This window comes from Melanerpes formicivorus, unplaced genomic scaffold, assembly GCF_026170545.1.
Source record: "Melanerpes formicivorus ecotype bairdi unplaced genomic scaffold, bMelFor1.0.p_v2 SCAF_87, whole genome shotgun sequence".
Taxonomy (NCBI): Eukaryota; Metazoa; Chordata; class Aves; order Piciformes; family Picidae; genus Melanerpes; species Melanerpes formicivorus.
The window spans coordinates 1,280,927-1,303,569 of NW_027142439.1; the positions used below are offsets into that span (position 1 = coordinate 1,280,927).

General features: G+C 52.2%; 1 protein-coding gene across 1 annotated transcript in view; it reads right to left on the reverse strand.

Moving 5' to 3' along the window:
- Nucleotides 1-1,371: 1,371 nt before the first annotated feature.
- Nucleotides 1,372-22,643, reverse strand: part of SETDB2 (SET domain bifurcated histone lysine methyltransferase 2) — a gene marked incomplete at its 5' end in the record, with an annotated part of 260,530 nt that continues 239,258 nt past the window's right edge. The window contains 14 exon segments of the mRNA XM_068165279.1: nucleotides 1,372-1,423; nucleotides 1,513-1,708; nucleotides 4,797-4,885; nucleotides 6,010-6,332; nucleotides 8,399-8,507; nucleotides 8,790-8,874; nucleotides 11,074-11,302; nucleotides 13,044-13,213; nucleotides 15,673-15,792; nucleotides 17,920-18,002; nucleotides 18,004-18,297; nucleotides 18,299-18,494; nucleotides 19,594-19,678; nucleotides 21,306-21,364. Of these exon segments, the coding sequence (XP_068021380.1) occupies nucleotides 1,591-1,708; nucleotides 4,797-4,885; nucleotides 6,010-6,332; nucleotides 8,399-8,507; nucleotides 8,790-8,874; nucleotides 11,074-11,302; nucleotides 13,044-13,213; nucleotides 15,673-15,792; nucleotides 17,920-18,002; nucleotides 18,004-18,297; nucleotides 18,299-18,494; nucleotides 19,594-19,678; nucleotides 21,306-21,364 (1,960 nt within the window).

The following is a 22,643-nucleotide window of genomic DNA, read 5'->3' on the forward strand; positions in this document are numbered from 1 at the left end:
ATCATCCTGTCCAACCTATCATCCAACACCACCTAATCAACTAACCCATGGCACCAAGCACCCCATCAAGTCTCCTCCTGAACACCTCCAATGATGATGACTCCACCACCTCCCCAGGCAGCCCATTCCAATGGGCAATCACTCTCTCTGTGTAGAACTTCTTCCTAACATCCAGCCTAAACCTCCTCTGGCACAGCCTGAGACTGTGTCCTCTTGTTCTGGTGCTGATTGCCTGGGAGAAGAGACCAACCTCTGCCTGTCTACAACCTCCCTTCAGGTAGTTGTAGAGAGCAATAAGGTCTCCCCTGAGTCTCCTCCTCTCCAGGCTATGCAACCCCAGCTCCCTCAGCCTCTCCTCACAGGGCTGTGTTCCAAACTTCTCACCAACTTTGGGCCCAGAACTGGACACAGGACTCAAGGTGTGGCCTAACCAGTGCAGTGTACAGGGGCACAATGACCTCCCTGCTCCTGCTGGCCACACTGTTCTTGATGCAGGCCAGGATGCCATTGGCCCTCTTGGCTGCCTGGGCACACTGCAGGCTCATGTTCAGCCTACCATCAACCAGCACCCCCAGGTCCCTCTCTGCCTGGCTGCTCTCAGCCACTCTGACCCCAGCCTGTAGCACTGCCTGGGGTTGCTGTGGCCAATGTGCAGAACCTGGCACTTGGATGTGTTCAATCTCCTGCCCTTGGCCTCTGCCCATCTGTCCAGCCTGTCCAGGTCCCTCTGCAGAGCCTCTCTACCCTCCAGCAGATCAACTCCTGTCCCCAGCTTGGTGTCATCAGCAAATTTACTGCTGATGGACTCAATGCCCTCATCCAGCTCATCAATGAAGATGTTAAAGAGCACAGGGCCCAGCACTGATCCCTGGGGGATGCCACTGGTGCCTGGCTGCCAGCTGGCTGTGGCACCATTCACCACCACTCTCTGGGCTCAGCCTCCAGCCAGTTCCTAACCCAGCTCAGAGTGCTGCTGTCCAAGCCAGGGGCTGACAGCTTGGCCAGGAGTTTGCTGTGGGGGACAGTGTCAAAGGCCTTGCTGAAGTCCAGGTAGACTACATCCACAGCCTGCCCCACATCCACCAGGCAGTCACCTGATCATAGAAGGAGATCAGGTTGGTCAGGCAGGACCTGCCCTTCCTCAATCCATGCTGGTAATGATTCTTACCCCCCAGAACAAGCAGACTTGCATTGATAATGGTTTTCAGAAAACAGTTCTGCTAGCTCAGCACTATGGAAGGACACAGAAAACATCAATTAACTGCTGGTCTGGTATCACTCAGGGCAGCCCTGCAGTTGGCACAGAAGCACCAATTCTTTCAGTGTGCTGTGAAAAAGGGTGGAGGGGAAAACCAGGAGCAGAGAAATTACCTGGGAAACATTTGCTGCCCGTTGTGACAACAAAAGACAAAGAGTTCCAGTTCTGCAAAGTAGAAAAGTGACATTTAAATATACATGTACAGAATAATCAGGTGAAAGGCATTTGAGTTTAATGCAGTTAGCACCACTGACTTAAGCTCACTGCTCAGCAGCCCCTTCCAGCATATCCATCTCCAGGTCCCAGCCATGCTGACAGTAGGGCTGCCTTGCCTACAAGGTTTTTTTCCTGCACTTCTGAGCTCCACAGTGGCAGGAAATCTCTGTCCCTGGCATGCTTCCAGCTTCATAACCATAATCCCAGGTGAGTTCTGTGCCAGCTTTCACAAGCCTAAGAAATAAAACACTCAGTCAATAAAGAGCACACTGCTTACAGTTGGTCACCAGTCACACACATACAAACCCCAAAACTTCAGGGGGGGGCAGCTTGTCAGGAGACAACCAAGTGCCTCTGGCACACACCTTCTGCTTTGCCTAGCAGAGCTATGGAGAGTGCAAACACCCACACCCCAGAGGAAAAACACAAACAAAGGAGAAATGTGAAGGGGTCTGAGTCTAAACAATCTGCTCTACCTCTGAGGCTCAATCTAGGAAACAAAAAGAAAGCAACAACAAAAAAAGAGAAAACCCCAAAGTGAACACAACCCATGGAGAACACCCCCAGTTCTGTTCATCTCTACTATGCACAGGGCATCACTGAGGTCTGACCAGCTCTCTAGATGCACTGGTGATGAAGACTATCATGTTTGAGCTGGCAAACTGTGTTTTAATGCAATTGCACTCTGTGCACAAAGCCTAAGACTCAGAATTAAGCACACACTCCCCATGAACCAGCTTCTCTAACAGTACCCAGAAGAGATGACTAAGGTGTAGGAAATTAATTGCCCAAAGTGAATGACAATTTACATCCCTGGAGGTGTTTAAGCCCAGGCTGGATGAGGCTCTGGCCAGGCTGATCTAGTGTGGGGTGTCCCTGCCCATGGCAGGGGGAGTGGAACTGGATGATCCTTGTGGTCCCTTCCAACCCTGAATGATACTATGATGATACTATGATACTTTAGACCAAGATGCTGAGGGACAGCTGAGGGAAAATAAAACACAACTACTTCCTTCTTTGTCATACTCATACAGTATTTCACACTGGATATTATATAAAGGACATCCAATGAATTTACCAGGCAGCAAACTGAGACTCTGCAAACAGCACACAGCTGCAATTGCACTTGCTGCTTCAGGGTGCTCTGGAAGCCAGACATGTAGAATTAATAAGGAAGGGGCAATTTAATGGGAAATACACAACTAAGCTTGATGGTCTACAGGCAGCTCTTACTGTAGAGAAGCTGTGAAAGGGTGACTGCCAGAAAGCAAGAGGGCCAGTGAGGGGAATATTCCTTCTTCCCCAAATACCTTCTGCTGATCATGATCATGGCCTGCATCAGGAACAGTGTGGCCAGCAGGAGCAGGGAGGTCATTCTGCCCCTGTACACTGCACTGGTTAGGCCACACCTTGAGTCCTGTGTCCAGTTCTGGGCCCCTCAGTTTAAGAAGGACATTGAGACACTTGAAGGTGTCCAGAGAAGGGCAACAAAGCTGGGGAGAGGCCTTGAGCACAGCCCTGTGAGGAGAGGCTGAGGGAGCTGGGGTTGCTTAGCCTGGAGAAGAGGAGGCTCAGGGGAGACCTTCTTGCTGTCTACAACTACCTGAAAGGTGGTTGTAGCCGGGAAGGGATCATTCTCCTCTCCCAGGCAACCAGCAGCAGAACAAGAGGACACAGTCTCAAGCTGTGCCAGGGGAGGTTTAGACTCGAGGTGAGGAGAGAGTTCTTCACCGAGCGAGTCGTTTGTCATTGGAATGTGCTGCCCAGGGAGGTGGTGGAGTCCCCATCCCTGGAGGTGTTCAAGAGGGGATTGGACGTGGCACTTGGTGCCATGGTTTAGTCATGGGGTCTGTGTTGATAGGTTGGACTCGATGATCCTCGAGGTCTCTTCCAACCTTAGTTATACTGTGAGACTGTGATACTGTGATGATTACCTCTCTCCACTGGCCTTAATCCTCATTACATGTTTCTTTACAGAGTACTTGAGCAGGACAGACTAGCTAAACCAAAACCTTTTCCTGGTAAATTTCAAAAGGTTGCCTCCACAGTTCTTGGAAGCCCTCCTCAGAGAAGGGCCAGGAGGATGAGCAGAGGGCTGGAGCACCTCTCCTGTGAGGACAGACTGAAGGAGTTGGGGCTGTTCAGTCTGCAGAAGAGAAGGCTCCCAGGTGACCTCATTGTGGCCTTCCAGGATCTGCAGGGGACTACAGGAAGGCTGGGGAAGGACTGCTCAGGATCTCAGGGAGTGCTAGGACTAGGGGGAATGGAATGAAGCTGGAGGTGGGGAGATTGAGGCTGGAGGTGAGGAGGAAGTTCTTCCCCATGAGAGTGGTGAAGCCCTGGAATGGGTTGTCCAGGGAGGTGGTTGGGGCCCTGTCCCTGGAGGTGTTTAAGCCCAGGCTGGCTGAGGCTGTGGCCAGGCTGATGTAGTGTGGGGTGTCCCTGCCCATGGCAGGGGGTTCGAACTAGCTGATCCTTGTGGTCCCTTCCAACCCTGACTGATACTGTGATACTATGATACCTGTGTCAGTGCGGGCTCACAGCACCTGTGTCAGTGTGGGCTGTCCAACCCTGTGCAAGGTTCCACAGAGGGTCAGTGCTCCCTGGGGTCACTTTGTCTGGAGCATGTTCCCTCCTCTCTACACTAACTTTCCAGCTAATACTCCTGGTGTCACATACATCAGCTAGCTTCATTTACCCAATTTGTCTTCCCTCTCTTGGGAGAAGCTGCTGCATTCCTGTGTCTCGCTGGCACCAGCTCTCTCTATCTCCCTTTCTGTCATCCCCTAATGGAAGACCTGTATCCTTTGCTTTCAGAGCAAGTTTTTACCTCTTAGTATCCTAATGCCACCTCCCTAGGACATGCTGGGCTACATAAATTCCTCCTTCTTGTGATAGCTGTGATGAGAAGGCGTGAAGCCAGTTTGGCTCACAAAGTGTCTCATCCTTAAGAGCCTGAAGGGTGCAATCCTGCCCTATGGAAGCCAGACACAACACTGGGATCAGTGAATCTCTGCTTTGAGAATGACTATGCTGAGTTAAGCCTGGTTTTCCACTGAAGATTATCACTCAAGTGGGCACAGCAGAACTAAGCTTTTCCACTTTACACTTCAGTGCAAAACAGAAGAAAAACTCCTTGGGGGTAATCAACAGCTGCATCCCTTCAGTCTTTGTGCACAATGAGGTCACCAATAACAAGGCAGTTTTGTGGTGATATAGTCTAAGCATCTGCCCCTCCTTCACACAATTATTTCTTAGTAACTGAGCACTGCTTTTCCTCCTAGTGTCCTGAAGGAAGAACATTACAATCCCAGAACTTCACCTGTTTGTGAAGAATGCCACCCAGGGGAAGCTTCTGTTGTGAGTCTCCACAAACACGCTCTGGGCAAAGAGATTTGGGCAGCAGCTGTGCTGTAAAACAGAACATCTGGCTTAGAAAAGGTGAAACACCTCATCACTGGCTGGAGAATCCACTTTGTGTCAGGTATGTGTCACTACCTTCACAGATGATCTGGATGAGGGGATTGAGTCCACCATTAGTAAGTTTGCAGATGACACCAAGCTGGGAGCAGGATAGTTAGAGGGTAGAAGGGCTCTGCAGAGGGAGCTTGACAGGCTGGACAGATGGACAGAGTCCAATAAGATGGCATTCAACAAGTCCAAGTGCTGGGTGCTGCACTTTGGTCACAACTACCCCAAGCACCAATACAGGCTGGAGGCAGTGTGGCTGAGAGCAGCCAGGCAGAGAGGGACCTGGGGGTACTGGTTGAGAGCAGGTAAACATGAGGCAGCAGTGTGCCCAGGCAGCCAAGAAGGCCAATGGCATCCTGGCCTGCATCAGGAATAGTGTGGCCAGCAGGAGCAGGGAGGTCATTCTGCCCTGTGCTCAGCACTGGTTAGGCCACACCTTGAGTCCTGTGTCCAGTTCTGGGCCCCTCAGTTTAGGAAGGACATTGAGACACTTGAAGGTGTCCAGAGAAGGGCAACAAAGCTGGGGAGAGGTCTCAAGCACAAGCCCTATGAAGAGAGGCTGAGGGAGCTGGGGTTGCTTAGCCTGGAGAAGAGGAGGCTCAGGGGAGACCTTCTTGCTCTCTACAACTCCCTGAAGGGAGGCTGTAGCCAGGTGGGGGTTGGTCTGTTCTCCCAGGCAACCAGCACCAGAACAAGAGGACACAGTCTCAAGCTGTGCCAGGGGAAGTTTAGGCTGGAGGTGAGGAGAAAGTTCTTCCCAGCAAGAGAGATTGGCCATTGGAATGTGCTGCCCAGGGAGGTGGTGGAGTCACCATCCCTGGAGGTGTTCAAGGGGGGATAGGACATTGCCCTTGGAGCCATGGTTTACGTAGTCCTGAGGTGTTGGGTGCTAGGTTGGACTTGCTGATCTCTGAGGTCTTTCCCAACCTTACTGATCCTGCAGGGAGCAGCACACAGCCTGCCCTCTTGTGTGCCTACCACATGAACGGCCTTTGTACAAAAGCTTTCTGTTTTGTTTTACCTAAGCTAAGACAACCAAGAGAAAGATGCAACTTGTTACTTACATTGAGAAAACGAGCCACATTTCCTTCTTTTGTGGCATCCAGTGCATAAAGAGTCTCTTGGCTGGTGTTCTGCAGAAGCATCCTGTCCTCAGCAGGCTCCTCACAAGCCGCGGCGTGTTTCGACCGCCTGTGGTTTTCCTCCTTGCAGTCAGGTTTCAGGGGTACATTTTTGGATGGCCTCACAACCCAGGTGCCATCCAGCACAGCTGACTTGCCACAGTCACCACCCTGCAGGGACAGACTCTTTCTTTTGCATTCTGCTTCAGCAGATTCAGTTCTTCCAGTGTCTAGCAGGTCTTCTTCCTTCTCCTGCTGGTGGGGTTCTGTCAATGCACATGGAAGTTATTTCTCCAACACCACTTTAAGGCCAAAGCATTTCCTTTGGTTGGCTCTGAACTCTTATCCACCCACCCTGCATTCTCCAAAATGTACACACAGCTTCCTTGGTACTCACAAGCCTGTAACACAACTGCCCTTCTCCAGGCCTCTCTCAACCCCCCCACAAATGGCCATTCCCTGCTGTGATGCCTAGCACACTTGCTCAAGCCCACAGTGAGGGACAGAGTCTCCCAAGGCTTCTAAAATCCCACTGCAGATTTATTTCTTCCACATAGCTTTTCAATCACCACTCTCCACATTAACCCTTGAGAGAATCACATACTTGTCATTAAGACAGAAACAAGATGCATGTGCCAGTAAGATCAGTCTCACACTGTCTCTCCAACTTGAGGTCCCCCTGCATCACCTCCTGTTCAACTTTCCTTGACTGGAACATCCACTGGGTGTGACACAGTTAGATTTGCATGCCTGACTTTCCCACAGCTGCACTGTACTTGAGAAGCTGCTCCTAGGAGTGTCTAAGGAGGAATCCCCCAGGGATCAGTGCTGGGCCACATCCTCTTTAACATCTTTATTGATGATCTGGATGAGGGCATTGAGTCTATCATCAGTAAATTTGCTGATGACACCAAGCTGGAGGGTAGAGAGGCTCTGCAGAGGGACCTGGACAGGCTGGACAGATGGGCAGAGGCCAAGGGCAGGAGATTGAACACATCCAAGTGCCAGGTGCTGCACATTGGCCACAACAACCCCAGGCAGTGCTACAGGCTGGGGTCAGAGTGGCTGAGAGCAGCCAGGCAGAGAGGGAGCTGGGGGTGCTGGTTGATGGTAGGCTGAACATGAGCCTGCAGTGTGCCCATGCAGCCAAGAGGACCAAGTGCTTAAGTGCCAACAATTTCACCAGCATTTTAACACTGTGTAAGTTGCTGAACCAAGTGAGGAGCAGATGTTGGTCAGTTAGAGGGCAGAAAGGCTCTGCAGAGGGACCTCAACCCACTGGACAGATGGGCAGAGGCCAACAGGATGGCATTCAACAAGTCCAAGTGCCAGGGGCTGCACTTTGGCCACAGCAACCCCATGCAGAGCTAAAGACTGGGGTCAGAGTGGCTGAGAGCTGCCAAACAGAGAGGGACCTGGGGGTGCTGATTGACAGCTGCCTGAACATGAGCCAGCAGTGTGCCCAGGTGGCCAAGAGGGCCAATGGCATCCTGGCCTGCATCAGGAAGAGTGTGGCCAGCAGGAGCAGGGAGGTCATTCTGCCCCTGGACACTGCACTGGTTAGGCCACACCTTGAGTCCTGTGTCCAGTTCTGGGCCCCTCAGTTTAGGAAGGAGGTTGACTTGCTGGAAGGTGTCCAGAGAAGGGCAACAAAGCTGGGGAGGGGTTTGGAGCACAGCCCTGTGAGGAGAGGCTGAGGGAGCTGGGGTTGCTCAGCCTGGAGAAGAGGAGACTCAGGGGTGACATTATTGCTCTCTACAACTCCCTGAAGGGAGGTTGTAGCCAGGCAGAGGTTGGTCTCTTCTCCCAGGCAGCCAGCACCAGAACAAGAGGACACAGTCTCAGGCTGTGCCAGGGGAGGTTCAGGCTGGAGGTTAGGAGGAAGTTCTACACAGAGAGAGTGATTGCCCATTGGAATGGGCTGCCTGGGGAGGTGGTGGAGTCACCATCACTGGAGGTGTTCAGGAGGAGACCTCACAGGATGCTTGGTTGCATGGTTTAGTTGGTTGGGTGGTGTTGGATGATAGGTTGGACTTGATGATCTTGAAGGTCTCTTCCAACCTGGTCTATTCTATTCTATTCTATTCTAAACATGTCCCAGGATCAACTCTCCAGACACAAGACTGCCCTGTAGCAGTTAAGGCACTGCACTATGCAGGGCAGCAATACTTTCTTCTGCTGATCTCTCTTAAGACAGCTTGAGCATTATGCAGGCATCATTCTACTCTGAGAACAGACACCCCCCCAAAGGTCAGTTTCTACATTTTCATTCCATCACCTGCTGGGCCATAACTGTACTGAGAGTGCAGCATTTACAGCTCTGCAAACCTACTTTCTTTTCCTTTCTGTGTTCCACTGGTTAGCTTTGCATTGCTGGACTGATGCAGCTGAGAACTGCTGTCTTCATCTGAGCTGGCACTGTGCACCACTGCATCAATTTCCTTCAAACAGAATAAAAGACAATGAAAAGGTTGTGATGTACTCCTGCTGCATGCAACTCTGGGTCAACACAGGACAGCAAGTGGCTTTGGGGACATGGACAGTGGCACTGAGTGCACCCTCAGCAGGTTTGCTGATGACACCAAGCTGTGTGGTGCAGCAGACAGGCTGGAGGGAAGGGAGGCCATCCAGAGGGACCTGGACAGGCTGGAGAGGTGTCAAATTTGACACATCTATCCAACTCAGCAAAACATCTGTACATTAAAGCCATTTACTATTCCTACCATTTTAAGCTGGTGGTCACGAAAAGCAACTCTTCTAGTTCCAGGGCTTCTTCTGCTTGTGATCCTTGAATTGCTGGGATGAACTCTGTACAGAAAGGTCAAAAGAAAATGATAGAAGACAGACCCTTAAGCAACTCTCACAACACACACTCTAGCAGATCCTGGGCTGCATGAGAAGTGTGGCCAGCAGGTCAATGGAGGTGATTCTCCCCCTCTGCTCAGCTCTGGGCAGACCCCACCTGGAGTACTGCCTCCAGCTCTGGAGCCCCTATTGCAAGAGGGATCTGGAGGTGCTGGAAGGTGTCCAGAGAAGGGCCAGGAGGATGAGCAGAGGGCTGGAGCACCTCTCCTGTGAGGACAGACTGAAGGAGTTGGGGCTGTTCAGTCTGCAGAAGAGAAGGCTCCCAGGTGACCTCATTGTGGCCTTCCAGGATCTGAAGGGGGCCTACAAGAAGGCTGGAGAGGGACTGCTCAGGATCTCAGGGAGTGCTAGGACTAGGGGGAATGGAATGAAGCTGGAGGTGGGGAGATTCAGGCTGGAGGTGAGGAAGAAGTTTTTCCACCATGAGAGTGGTGAAGCCCTGGAATGGGTTGTGCAGGGAGGTGGTTGGGGCCCTGTCCCTGGAGGTGTTTAAGCCCAGGCTGGCTGAGGCTGTGGCCAGGCTGATGTAGTGTGGGGTGTCCCTGCCCATGGCAGGGGGGTTGGAACTAGCTGATCCTTGTGGTCCCTTCCAACCCTGACTGATACTATGATACTATGCCATACAGCAGAGACAGAAGAAGCTGAAGCACAAAGGAACCTCACACCTTCACAGGAGAAGGTTCAGGAAGGACAGAAAACAGTGCTTGGCATGTGCATTCAAAACACCTAAGATCATATTCATTTGGGTTATGCCTGAGTGCAGTAGAAAAACAAGCAGTTTGGAAACTAATCACCTGTACAACATCTAGCAATAAGCAACATCTCCACTGCTCTAACTCCATAAAATGTCCAACACAACTTCTTGACACAAAGAACCATCAGGGTACTCCTGTGGGCTACTGATAACAGCAACAAATGCTACTCTTCCAGGCTTTCTTAACATTTAAAGCCCTCTGTAAATCCAAAAGGTGCAGCAGCCACAAGGAATTGTGACATTAACCTGTCTGTCCTTACAAAGGCAGCCCCTGTGGGTGAATGCCATTGTCATGCTTAGCACACAATCTCTCTTTCTGAGAAGGATTTGTTCCTAACCTCAAGCCTAAACCTCCCCTGGCACAGCTTGAGACTGTGTCCTCTTGTTCTGTTGGTGGTTGCCTGGGAGAAGAGGCCAACCCCCACCTGGCTACAACCTCCCTTCAGCCCTCTCAAAGGTTTCTCAGCCCAGCTTGACTGTCATTTCTTGAGGCAGAATTAACAGGGTTAAAGCTGAGCTGTTGTCAGCCTCCTAATGGGAAAGGTTAAGACTCCTACCACAAAAGGTTCTGTTACAAAGCACAAGAGGTTTAGAGCAAAGGATAAGACAGTGAGTGGGTAATTTGTTACAAAAACCTTCATCAAACCAGTCAGGTACCTTTAAATCATTTATCTCAAGTACCTTTTATTAAGTCTTTCAAATCAGCATGGTGAATAATGCCCTGAACAGATGAAGTACACCCAGAGCCCAAGGCCTGTGAGGAGAGGCTGAGGGAGCTGGGGTTGCTTAGCCTGGAGAAGAGGAGGCTCAGGGGAGACCTTCTTGCTCTCTACAACTCCCTGAAGGGAGGTTGTAGCCAGGTGGGGGTTGGTCTCTTCTCCCAGGCAACCAGCACCAGAACAAGAGGACACAGTCTCAAGCTGTGCCAGGGGAGGTTTAGGCTGGAGGTGAGGAAGAAATTCTTCCCAGCAAGAGAGATTGGCCATTGCGATGTGCTGCCCTGGGAGGTGGTGGAGTCACCATCCCTGGAACCATTTAGGAAGAGCCTGGCTGAGGCACTTGGTGCCATGGTTTAGTTGATCAGATGGTGTTGGGTGAGAGGTTGGACTTGATGATCTCTGAGGTCTTTTCCAACCTGGTTAATTCTATTCTAGCAGATAATGTCCAGAAAATGCCAAGTGTAAAATCAGTAGTAAGTAAAATCAATATAGAGAAAAAAATCTGCCCTACTAGAAGAAATCATCAGGAATTAACCAAAAAGCTTGAGAAAGTCAAAACCACCCCCCTCAGCTGAGGACATCCAGTTCTACTCTTAACTATTATGAAGCACTTTGTGGAATAGCAGAACATTGACTTTGTGATGTTTCCATTTGCTTTGGCCAACTTACAGAATGGACTTCTTCTTGTTATCCACTGACTGAGACAAAGATTCCTCCTTCTCAAGACTGTCACTGTTGCCACTTTGCACTGGCTCAGTTACAGAGCCCGAAGGATCAGTCTCAAATTTCCTTTTCTTGGAAGAAAAGCCATGGCCTGTGTCATTCACAGCAGGCTTCTCTTTCAGTTCTTCACCAGTCTCCCCCAGTGCTTGGCCTTCAGCTTTGCTCATTAATCTGCCTGGAAGAAAACAAAAAAGGTTGTTTGTTTGCTAAGTGTGGCCAGCAGGAGCAGGGAGGTCATTCTGCCCCTGGACACTGCACTGCTTAGGCCACACCTTGAGTCCTGTGTCCAGTTCTGGGCTCCTCAGTTTAGGAAGGTGGTTGACTTGCTGGAATGAGTCCAGAGAAGGGCAACGAAGTTGGTGAGGGGCTTGGAGCACAGCCCTGTGAGGAGAGGCTGAGGGAGCTGGGGTTGCTTAGCCTGGAGAAGAGGAGGCTCAGGGGTGACCTTCTTGCTCTCTACAACTCCCTGAAGGGAGGTTGTAGACAGGCAGAGGTTGGTCTCTTCTCCCAGGCAGCCAGCACCAGAACAAGAGGACACAGTCTCAGGCTGTGCCAGGGGAGGTTCAGGCTGGAGGTTAGGAAGAAGTTCTACACAGAGAGAGTGATTGCCCATTGGAATGGGCTGCCTGGGGAGGTGGTGGAGTCACCATCCCTGGAGGTGTTCAGGAGGAGACCTGATGGGGTGCTTGGTGCCATGGGTTAGTTGTTTAGATGGGTTGGATTGGTTGATGGGTTGGACACGATGATCTTGAAGGTCTCTTCCAACCTGGTTTATTCTCTTCTACTCTAAGACGGGTCATACCCACCAGAGCAAAATAAGAACAGACTTATACTGAAGGAAGACTAGCCCCAGCACAGGATGCACAAACCTGTGTGGAAAAATCAACAGTCTGAGATAGGCTTTGCTCCAGAACATTTTGATTGCTTGTCTGGCACCATCAGGCTGCAGAGTTCTTAAAGGCTCTCTGTCTGCTTGATCATCTTTTCCACCCTTACATTACACTGTTTGCTGGAGCGAAGAGAGGCCATCCAGAGGGACCTGGACAGGCTGGAGAGGTGGGCACAAGCCAACCTCAGGAGGTTCAACAAGACCAAGGGCAGGGTCCTGCAGCTGGGTGGAGGCAATCCCAGGCACAAATGCAGGCTGGGCAGGGACTGGCTGGAAAGCAGCCCTGAGGAGAGAGCCTTGGGGGTGCTGGGGGAGGAGAAGCTCACCAGGAGCTCTCAGTGTGCACTTGCAGCCCACAAAGCCAATCAGATCCTGGGCTGCAGCAGGAGAAGTGTGGCCAGCAGGGCAAGGGAGGTGATTCTCCCCCTCTGTTCAGCTCTGGGGAGACCCCACCTGGAGTCCTGCCTCCAGTTCTGGAGCCCCTATTCCAAGAGGGATCTGGAGGTGCTGGAAGGTGTCCAGAGCAGGGCCAGGAGGATGATCAGAGGGCTGGAGCACCTCTCCTGTGAGGACAGACTGAAGGAGTTGGGGCTGTTCAGTCTGGAGAAGAGAAGGCTCCCAGGTGACCTCATTGTGGCCCTCCAGGATCTGAAGGGGGCTCCAGGAAGGCTGGGGAGGGACTGCTCAGGATCTCAGGGAGTGCTAGGACTAGGGGGAATGGAATGAAGCTGGAGGTGGGGAGATTGAGGCTGGAGGTGAGGAGGAAGTTCTTCCCCATGAGAGTGGTGAAGCCCTGGAATGGGTTGTGCAGGGAGGTGGTTGGGGCCCTGTCCCTGGAGGTGTTTAAGCCCAGGCTGGCTGAGGCTGTGGCCAGGCTGATGTAGTGTGGGGTGTCCCTGCCCATGGCAGGGGGGTTGGAACTAGCTGATCCTTGTGGTCCCTTCCAACCCTGACTGATACTATGATAATTCAGGGCACAGGCCACAGCAGAGGGAGCATTATGCTCTCCACCTTCACCTTCTGTTACCTGAGTAAGTACAAACAAAGGTCCCCTTGTCGATATCATCCAGGCAGCGGACGCCCCAGCCTTTCTTCTCTGTGTTGAACACTTGCAACCTGACTTGAATGCCATGCTGTACCACTCTGTTCTGACACATCATCTTGTCACACCCACACAACACACTACACTCATAAATTCTGTCAAGAAGCAGCAAAACAAAACACAGTGTCAAAGAAGGCATCCCCCAACCCAATTTGCCATTGTTACTTTCCTTCCAGAGCATTCATGAAGCAGATGACTGGGAAAGGTAAAGACACTAGCTCTGAGTCTCATGATGCTCTTGACTGCTGACTCATCAATTTTATGAGCCTGTCAGCCTAGTTTTGGTGTATGCAGACAAGAAAATATAAATGCCACCTTTCTGTTTCCCCTGAGTCAATCAAAGATGCAGAAATCCATCTCAGTGCCTCATTCTGCCCTGGGACAGGTTTAGGCAAAGGCAACCTGTCTTCTGCCTGGGCCTCACTGCAGCTGTCAGGAGTTCTGCACTGAACAAAATATTTCTACAAGCACTCACAATTGTGCCTTCCCCTCCCCTCTCCACACCCCCATTTGCTTCTAGGTTCATTAGCAGCTTTAATTCTGTATGCCAACCATAAACATCACACAGTGACAAGGGACTGAAAGGGGCTCCTAAAAGCCAAGGTTCAGCCCTTGGCTACTGCAGAAAGCTGCCTCACACAGAGGTTGACTTGCTGGAAGGTGTCCAGAGGAGGGCAACAAGGTTGGTGAGGGGTTTGGAACACAGCCCTGTGAGGAGAGGCTGAGGGAGCTGGGGTTGCTTAGCCTGGAGAAGAGGAGGCTCAGGGGAGACCTTCTTGCTCTCTACAACTACCTGAAGGGAGGTTGTGGACAGGCAGAGGTTGGTCTCTTCTCCCAGGCAAGCAGCACCAGAACAAGAGGACACAGTCTCAAGCTGTGCATGGGGAGGTTTAGGGTGGAGGTTAGGAATAAATTGTACACAGAGTGATTGGCCATTGGAATGGGCTGCCCAGGGAGGTGGTGGAGTCACCATCACTGGAGGTGTTCAGGAGGAGACTTGATGGGGTGCTTGGTGCCATGGGTTAGTTGATTAGGTAGGTTGGATGTGATGATCTTGAAGGTCTCCTCCAACCTGGTCTATTCTATTCTATTCTATTCTATTCTATTCTATTCTATTCTATTCTATTCTATTCTATCCTAATCTGAAGGCTTTTGGCCCCTTCTCTAGGCCACACATTAATCCATGAGAAAGGACAAAGGGGAAGGGCACACTTGCAGCACTGGGATGGCTTTGGAGATTCTCAGAAGAAACTCACATCACCAAGCCTGGCAACAGCAGCTGGCAGACAGTTCTGTGGGACTCTGGTCCTACAGAGAAAATGAGTGGGCAAGATACAGGGCAAAACTCAAGGCTGGCCACTGCTACCCACTTCTTTGGTTGATATACACTGTGATGGTCTTATGAGAGATGACCTTCCCTTGTGGCAGGCTTCCTTGCCCTCTCCCTTCTTCCTTTTTCATGCTGGAATGAATGAGTACAGAGGCCAGATACAGCCAGAGCTCCTGCATCAACTGTGTTACTCTTCACACTGCTCCTGGACCTTGAAACAAGCTGCAGTACAAAAGCAGGTTTTTTCCTCCCCTTACTCAAGTCACATGCATTATTCTTCATCATCCTGCCCTGTCAGTAAAATTGTGACAGAGGAGAGGAGAGGAGTAAAGAAGAGGAGAGGAGAGGAGTATCACAGTCTCACAGTATAACTAAGGTTGGAAAGGACCTCGAGGATCATCGAGTCCAACCTATCAACACAGACCTCATGACCAGACCACGGCACCAAGTGCCACATCCAATCCCCTCTTGAACACCTCCAGGGACGATGACTCAACCACCTCCCTGGGCAGCACATTCCAATGACGAATGACTCGCTGGGTGAAGAACTTCCTCCTCACCTCGAGTCTAAACCTCCCCTGGCACAGCCTGAGATTGTGTCCTCTTGTTCTGGTGCTGCTTGCCTGGGAGAAGAGACCAACCCCTTCCTGGCTACAACCTCCTTTCAGGTAGTTGTAGAGAGCAAGAAGGTCTCCCCTGAGCCTCCTCCTCTCCAGGCTAAGCAACCCCAGCTCCCTCAGCCTCTCCTCACAGGGCTGTGCTCAAGGCCTCTCCCCAGCCTCGTTGCCCTTCTCTGGACACCTTCAAGGGGAAGGGGAAGGGGAAGGGGAAGGGGAAGGGGAAGGGGAAGGGGAAGGGGAAGGGGAAGGGGAAGGGGAAGGGGAAGGGGAAGGGGAAGGGGAAGGGGAAGGGGAAGGGGAAGGGGAAGGGGAAGGGGAAGGGGAAGGGGAAGGGGAAGGGGAAGGGGAAGGGAAGGGGAAGGGGAAGGGGGAAGGGAAGGGGAAGGGGAAGGGGAAGGGGGAAGGGGAAGGGGAAGGGAAGGGGAAGGGGAAGGGGAAGGGGAAGGGGAAGGGGAAGGGGAAGGGGAAAGGGGAAGGGGGAAGGGGAAGGGGCGAGACCAGGTTGGAAGAGTTTCATTAATCCAGAAACTGGCCTGTAGCACTTAACACTACAGGAGTGACATAAGAGCATATAAATAACAGTTAAGAGCTTGGTCTTTCTTACCCAGAAGGCACAGGTCCCTCCAGTCTTTTGTAACTGTATCCCTGGGGTGTTTTGCTACTTGGAGGTAGAGAAATTTTCCTACAGCCTCTTGCAGTTAGCTGTAGGCATGCACATTTTGACCTGGAAAGTAACAGTGAAACAAGTTCATTGGGTAAGTATCTGGAGTAAGAGGAGCTGTACCATAACAGTTTCTTCCCTTTTCTCTTCTGATCTCTGGCTGCTTTTGCTTTGCTCAGATAACCTGCATGCTTTTGGCTGGCCTTGGGCTAAGTCTAACTTCTCTGCTCCTTTCTCTTGTACAGGGGGGGTAAGGGAGGGAGAAGCTAATAGCTTCCCCTGGTCCTTGGCCAGGGGGGGGTCCTTGTGCTGTTTATTAATTGTGACTACCTGTGAATATTGTAACTCCTGTGTATTGTGTCCATGTTCATTGCAGTCCACTGCAGAGTGTAGATTTTGCCTGTAAATACAGCTTCACTCCCTCCTAACTGAGCTGGTCTGGCAAAGCCAATGTTGGGGGGGAAACTTCAACCCACCACACCACCCCAGCCTCATTCTTCCATCAAGCTCCTTAAAAGGTAGAGAGATCCAGATGTCTGAAGTACAACAAGGAACTGGCAAATGGATTGAATGAATTAATGGCACACTTAGAATCACAGAATCAATCAGGTTGGAAGAGACCTCAAAGATCATCAAGTCCAACCTGTCACCCAACACCTCAGGACTAAACCATGGCACCAAGTGCCACCTCCAATCCCCTCTTGAGCACCCTCCAGGGATGGTGACTCCACCACCTCCCTGGGCAGCACATTCCAATGTCCAACAACTCTCCCTGGGAAGAACTTTCTCCTCACTTCAAGCCTCACTTCTGGCACAGTATCCTGGCTTGTTACCTTCCTCCCACCCTGGCCCCAGGAAACTGAAGAGTTTCACACTGTGGAGTGGAAAACTTGAGCACTACTGCTGGTTGTCACCACCTTATGCCGTCCACAGCTCCAAACCCCCATAGCATTTGTGCAGACAGCAGTGGCCCAAATCCTGAACCCCCAAACTGCACATCAAAAGCATCTTGACTCTTGGGAGAGTTCAGTGCAAGGAAACAGCATCCTGTGTACTTTCTGTTCCCTGCTGCTCAGCTGAATCTAAGTAACCTAAATTGCTGAAGCTTTCATTACTCCAGGCTTGTAATGTCAAGGTTTTGTTAGGTCACAGTCTCAAGCTGCACCAGGGGAGGTTTAGGCTGGATGTCAGGAAGAAGTTCTATACAGAAAGAGTGACTGCCCATTGGAATGTGCTGCCTGGGGAGGTGGTGGAGTCACCATCACTGGAGGTGTTTAAGAAGAGCCTGGATGAGGCACTTGGTGCCATGGTTTAGTTGATCAGATGGTGTTGGGTGAGAGGTTGGACTGGATGATCTCTGAGGCCTTCTCCAACCTGGTTAATGCTATTCTATCCTATTGGTCTGTTGTTATTTCAGTATTCAGTATTCAGTATCACTAAGGTTAGAAGAGACCTCCAAGATCGAGTCCAACCTGTCACCACAGACCTCATGACTAGAGTAGGGAGGACAACTACTGCCCACTGCAGGCTTGTTGCCCTTCTCTGGACACCTTCCAGCAAGTCAACCTCCTTCCTAAACTGAGGGGCCCAGAACTGGACACAGGACTCGAGGTGTGGCCTAACCAGTGCAGTGTCCAGGGGCAGAATGACCTCCCTGCTCCTGCTGGCCACACTCTTCCTGATGCAGGCCAGGGATGCCATTGGCCCTCCTGGCTGCCTGGGCACACTGCAGGCTCATGTTCAGCCTACCATCAACCAGCACCCCCCAGGTCCCTCTCTGCCTGGCTGCTCTCAGCCACTCTCACCCCAGCCTGTAGCACTGCCTGGGGTTGCTGTGGCCAATGTGCAGAACCTGGCACTTGGATGTGTTCAATCTCCTGCCCTTGGCCTCTGCCCATCTGCCCAGCCTGTTGAGGTCCCTCTGCAGAGCCTCTCTACCCTCCAGCAGATCAACTCCTGCCCCCAGCTTGGTGTCCTCAGCAAATTTACTGCTGATGGACTCAATGCCCTCACCCAGATCATCAATGAAGATGTTAAAGAGCACAGGGCCCAGCACTGCTCCCTGGGGCACACCACTGGTGCCTGGAGTGCCGCTGTGCAGCTGCACTGTGCAGCTCTGTGCTAACCCCACCACCCTGCTAGCGAGGCACCGCGCACCACGCTGCCCGGGCTCAGCTTCCTCTACCCTACCTATCGACGCAGCCGTCGGTGCAGTCGCAGGACGCCAGAAACAGGCTGGAGAGGTTGTTGAGGCAGTAGCCGCGCGGGCGGGCCAGGAGGCGCGCGCCGGTACTTGAAGTAAGGCAACCTGGCGTGGTCCAGGTCGTTGGAGAAGGAGATGGGCACCACCTCAGCCCCGTTGCTGATATCAAACTCGAAGACCAGGGGCTCGGGGCTGCCGGCGCTCCGGCCCAGCAGGACGTAGGTGTTGAAGGAGAAGTGATCGACGCAGAGGAAGTTGCAGCCCGTCTGGAACAAGTAATTCCGCACCTCCCCGAAGCTCCTCAGGCTGCGGCCGCAGGGCGCTCTGTAGGTGACGTCCAGCGGCTTGGAGAGGCAGTCTGCTTTTGGCGTGGCGCCTCTGGAAGTCAAACAGCATGGGGATGCGCAGGGGGTTTTCCCCCCTGAAGGGCCCCGCGGCGCTGCGGGCCAGGCAGGCGCTGGAGCACTGATGGCTCCGGTACGTCAGGCTTAGAGGGGATCCCTGCGGTTCACTGGGCTCTTCTTCACTCCTCGAACCTGCTTTTGCCATCTCCTCCTTTCTGCTGTTTGGAATTAAAAGAGAAATACAGAATTAAAAGTGTGAGTAAAGAAGGCACTAAAAACACCAGCAGCAGCCTCTGAGACAAGCAGTAAAACACTCAGGCTGGTAGTGGCTCAGTGTTAGCAGCACAGGAGAGAGACAGCCCAGTGCTGGAAGGCCACGGGTTTCACTGAGTAACTGCTTGCATGGGGGGGAGGGGAGGGGAGGGGAGGGGAGGGGAGGGGAGGGGAGGGGAGGGGAGGGGAGGGGAGGGGAGGGGAGGGGAGGGGAGGGGAGGGGAGGGGAGGGGAGGGGAGGGGAGGGGAGGGGAGGGGAGGGGAGGGGGAGGGGAGGGGAGGGGAGGGGAGGGGAGGGGAGGGGAGGGGAGGGGAGGGGGAGGGGAGTAGAATAAACCAGGTTGGAAAAGACCTTTTAGATCATCAAAGCTAATCAACAAAACCATGGCACCAAGTGCCATGTCCAGTCCCTTCTTGAACACCTCCAGTGATGGTGACTCCACCACCTCCCTGGGCAGCACATTCCAATGGCCAATCTCTCTTTCTGGGAAGAATTTCTTCCTAACATCCAGCCTAAACCTCCACTGCACAGATTGAGACTGTGTCCTCTTGTTCTGGTGCTGGTTGCCTGGGAGAAGAGACCAACAGTAAGGCTGGGAGCACAGCCCTATGAGGAGAGGCTGAGGGAGCTGGGGGTTGCTTAGCCTGGAGAAGAGAAGGCTCAGGGGAGACCTTCTTGCTCTCTACAACTACCTGAAGGAAGGTGGTAGCCAGGTGGGGTTTGGTCTCTTCTCCCAGGCAACCAGTACTAGAACAAGAGGACACAGTCTCAAGCTGTGCCAGGGGAGGTTTAGGCTTGAAGTGAGGAGAAAGTTTCTTCCCAGAGTGATTGGCCATTGGAATGTGCTGCCCAGGGAGGTGGTGGAGTCACCATGCCTGGAGACGTTCAAGAGGGGATTGGATGTCGGCACCATGATTTAGTTGGTCCTGAGGTGCTGGGTGCTAGGTTGATGATCTCTGAGGTCTTTGCCAACGTTATTGATTGTATGATTATAAGAGTGAATGTCAAACAAAGAACTGGAAGAAACTGTTAGGTGCACTGACCTTTGAGAGCCTTCAGCAGAGGTTGCAGTGTTGTCCCCTGGAAGATGCTGTGCCTCTGTGCCATCTTCATCAAACACATCACTTACTGAAAAGAAATGAATGCAAGAAAAGAGCTTCAGCAACCCAGGTTTCAGTTTGTAATGGAGCTTTACAGTTACTAAGGAGGTAACTGCCAAAATGCATCCAACATCCAAGTCATAGCAGTGACTTGCTATGAACTAGAGTGAATGAAGAGCATGCTACAAGTGTCCACCAGAAAGAGAAGCTGCCCTTTGTAACTCACACTCAAGTCAGGTGCTTGCACACAGGTGAGTGACCAGCTGACACATAACACACACTCTTGCACTTTTGCTCCAATTCTTCCTTTCCTTCCCCCAAGAGGGTAAATTCAGGCGTGCACTGACAAGCTTGACAATGCAGAGATGCATCAGGAAGGCTTAGCTGTTTGCACAGAGCACCAGGAGACCTGCACAGGAAAAGCCTTCTGCACTGTCCCACACCACAGCCTGGGCTCCAGGCTGGTGACACATGGGGTGTGATGGGTGACCACTACATGGATAAGGAACTGGCTTGATGGCTGCACCCAAAGAGTGGCTGTCAATGGCTCCATGTCCCAGTGGAGGCCAGGGACAAGCAGAGTCCCTCAGGGATCACTCCTGGGACCAGGCTTGTTCAGCATCTTTGTGGGGTGCCATGGACAGTGGCACTGAGTGCACCCTCAGCAGGTTTGCTGATGGCACCAAGCTGTGTGGTGCAGCAGACAGGCTGGAGGGAAGGGAGGCCATCCAGAGGGACCTGGACAGGCTGGAGAGGTGGGCACAAGCCAACCTCAGGAGGTTCAACAAGACCAAGGGCAGGGTCCTGCAGCTGGGTGGAGGCAATCCCAGGCACAAATGCAGGCTGGGCAGGGACTGGCTGGAAAGCAGCCCTGAGGAGAGAAACTTGGGGGTGCTGCGGGAGGAGAAGCTCACCAGGAGCTCTCAGTGTGCACTTGCAGCCCAGAAAGCCAATCAGCTCCTGGGCTGCAGCAGGAGAAGTGTGGCCAGCAGGGCAAGGGAGGTGATTCTCCCCCTCTGCTCAGCTCTGCTGAGACCCCACCTGGAGTCCTGCCTCCAGTTCTGGAGCCCCTATTGCAAGAGGGATGTGGAGGTGCTGGAAGGTGTCCAGAGAAGGGCCAGGAGGAAGAGCAGAGGGCTGGAGCACCTCTCCTGTGAGGACAGACTGAAGGAGTTGGGGCTGTTCAGTCTGGAGAAGAGAAGGCTCCCAGGTGACCTCATTGTGGCCCTTCCAGGATCTGAAGGGGGCTCCAGGAAGGCTGGGGAGGGACTGCTCAGGATCTCAGGCAGTGCTAGGACTAGGGGGGAATGGAATGAAGCTGGAGGTGGGGAGATTGAGGCTGGAGGTGAGGGAGGAAGCTCTTCCCCATGAGAGTGGTGAAGCCCTGGAATGGGTTGTGCAGGGAGGTGGTTGGGGCCCTGTCCCCTGGAGGTGTTTAAGCCCAGGCTGGCTGAGGCTCTGGCCAGGCCTGATCTAGTGTGGGGTGTCCCTGCCCATGGCAGGGGGGTTGGAACTAGCTGATCCTTGTGGTCCCTTCCAACCCTGACTGATACTGTGATACTATGAGTTCAGTGAAAGGAAATAAGCTCCTGGTGAGTAAAACATGGCAAATTAAATCCCATGCACCCAAATCAATCCAATTGAGATGCACATACCATTGAAGAGATCACCCAGATTAGCTTCATTCACCAGTGTCCAGGCCTGCCAGCACTCTGTGCAAAGAAAAACCCCAAAACAAAACAGATGTGAAGTGTAACTTAAGATGAGAGGGACAATGGCAATGGGGAAAACAAAGTGCAAGTCCTCCAGAGATGCTTGGTTCCTTGGTATGCTAACCTGGATCATTGCAAGACTGAAACCTTGCACCAGAGTCCTTAACAGAGGCATCTACAACTGACAACAAACTTACAACTCTTGTTGGTAGCCACAAATCAGCATTGGATATCCTCCATCTTTTGGAAAGCTGCTGGTATGGTCCCAAACACAGCAGCCTCCAGTGACAGCAATACCTGGACACAGCTCAGGGTAAATTTCTCTCTTTCCACTGTCATCAGATTAGCCATCTTCCACCTAATAGGGCTGGATCTTGGCAGACCAAATGAATAGAATAGAATAGACCAGACCAGACCAGACCAGACCAGGTTGGAAGAGACCTTCAAGATCATTGAGTCTAACCTATCATCCAACACCACCTAAACAACTAACCCATGGCACCAAGCACCCCATCAAGTCTCCTCCTGAACACCTCCAGGGATGGTGACTCCACCACCCTCCCCAGGCAGCCCATTCCAATGGGCAATCACTCTCTCTGTGTAGAACTTCCTCCTGACCTCCAGCCTGAACTTCCCTGGTGCAGCCTGAGACTGTGTCCTCTTGTTCTGGTGCTGGGTGCCTGGGAGAAGAGACCAACCTCTGCCTGTCTACAACCTCCCCTTCAGGTAGTTGGAGACAGCAGTAAGGTCACCCCTGAGCCTCCTCTTCTCCAGGCTAAGCAACCCCAGCTCCCTCAGCCTCTCCTCCCAGGGCTGTGTTCCAAGCACCTCACCAACTTTGTTGCCCTTCTCTGGACACCTTCCAGCAACTCAACCTCCTCCCTAAACTGAGGGGCCCAGAACTGGACACAGTACTACAGTGCTACTGCCACTGGTAGAAATGGCCTTCAGATAGCATGAACATAAAGAGACCAACCTTGCATAGGGGGATGGGATAGGATGGGATAGGATGGGAGGAAGTTCTATACAGAGAGAGTGATTGCCCATTGGAATGGGCTGCCTGGGGGAGGTGGTGGAGTCACCATCACTGGAGGTGTTCAGGAGGAGACTTGATGGGGTGCTTGGTGCCATGGGTTAGTTGTTTAGGTGGGCTGGATTGGTTGATGGGTTGGGGCAGGATGATCTTGAAGGTCTCTTCCAACCTGGTTTATTCTATCTATAGGATAGGATAGGATAGGATAGGATAGGATAGGATAGGATAGGATAGGATAGGATAGGATA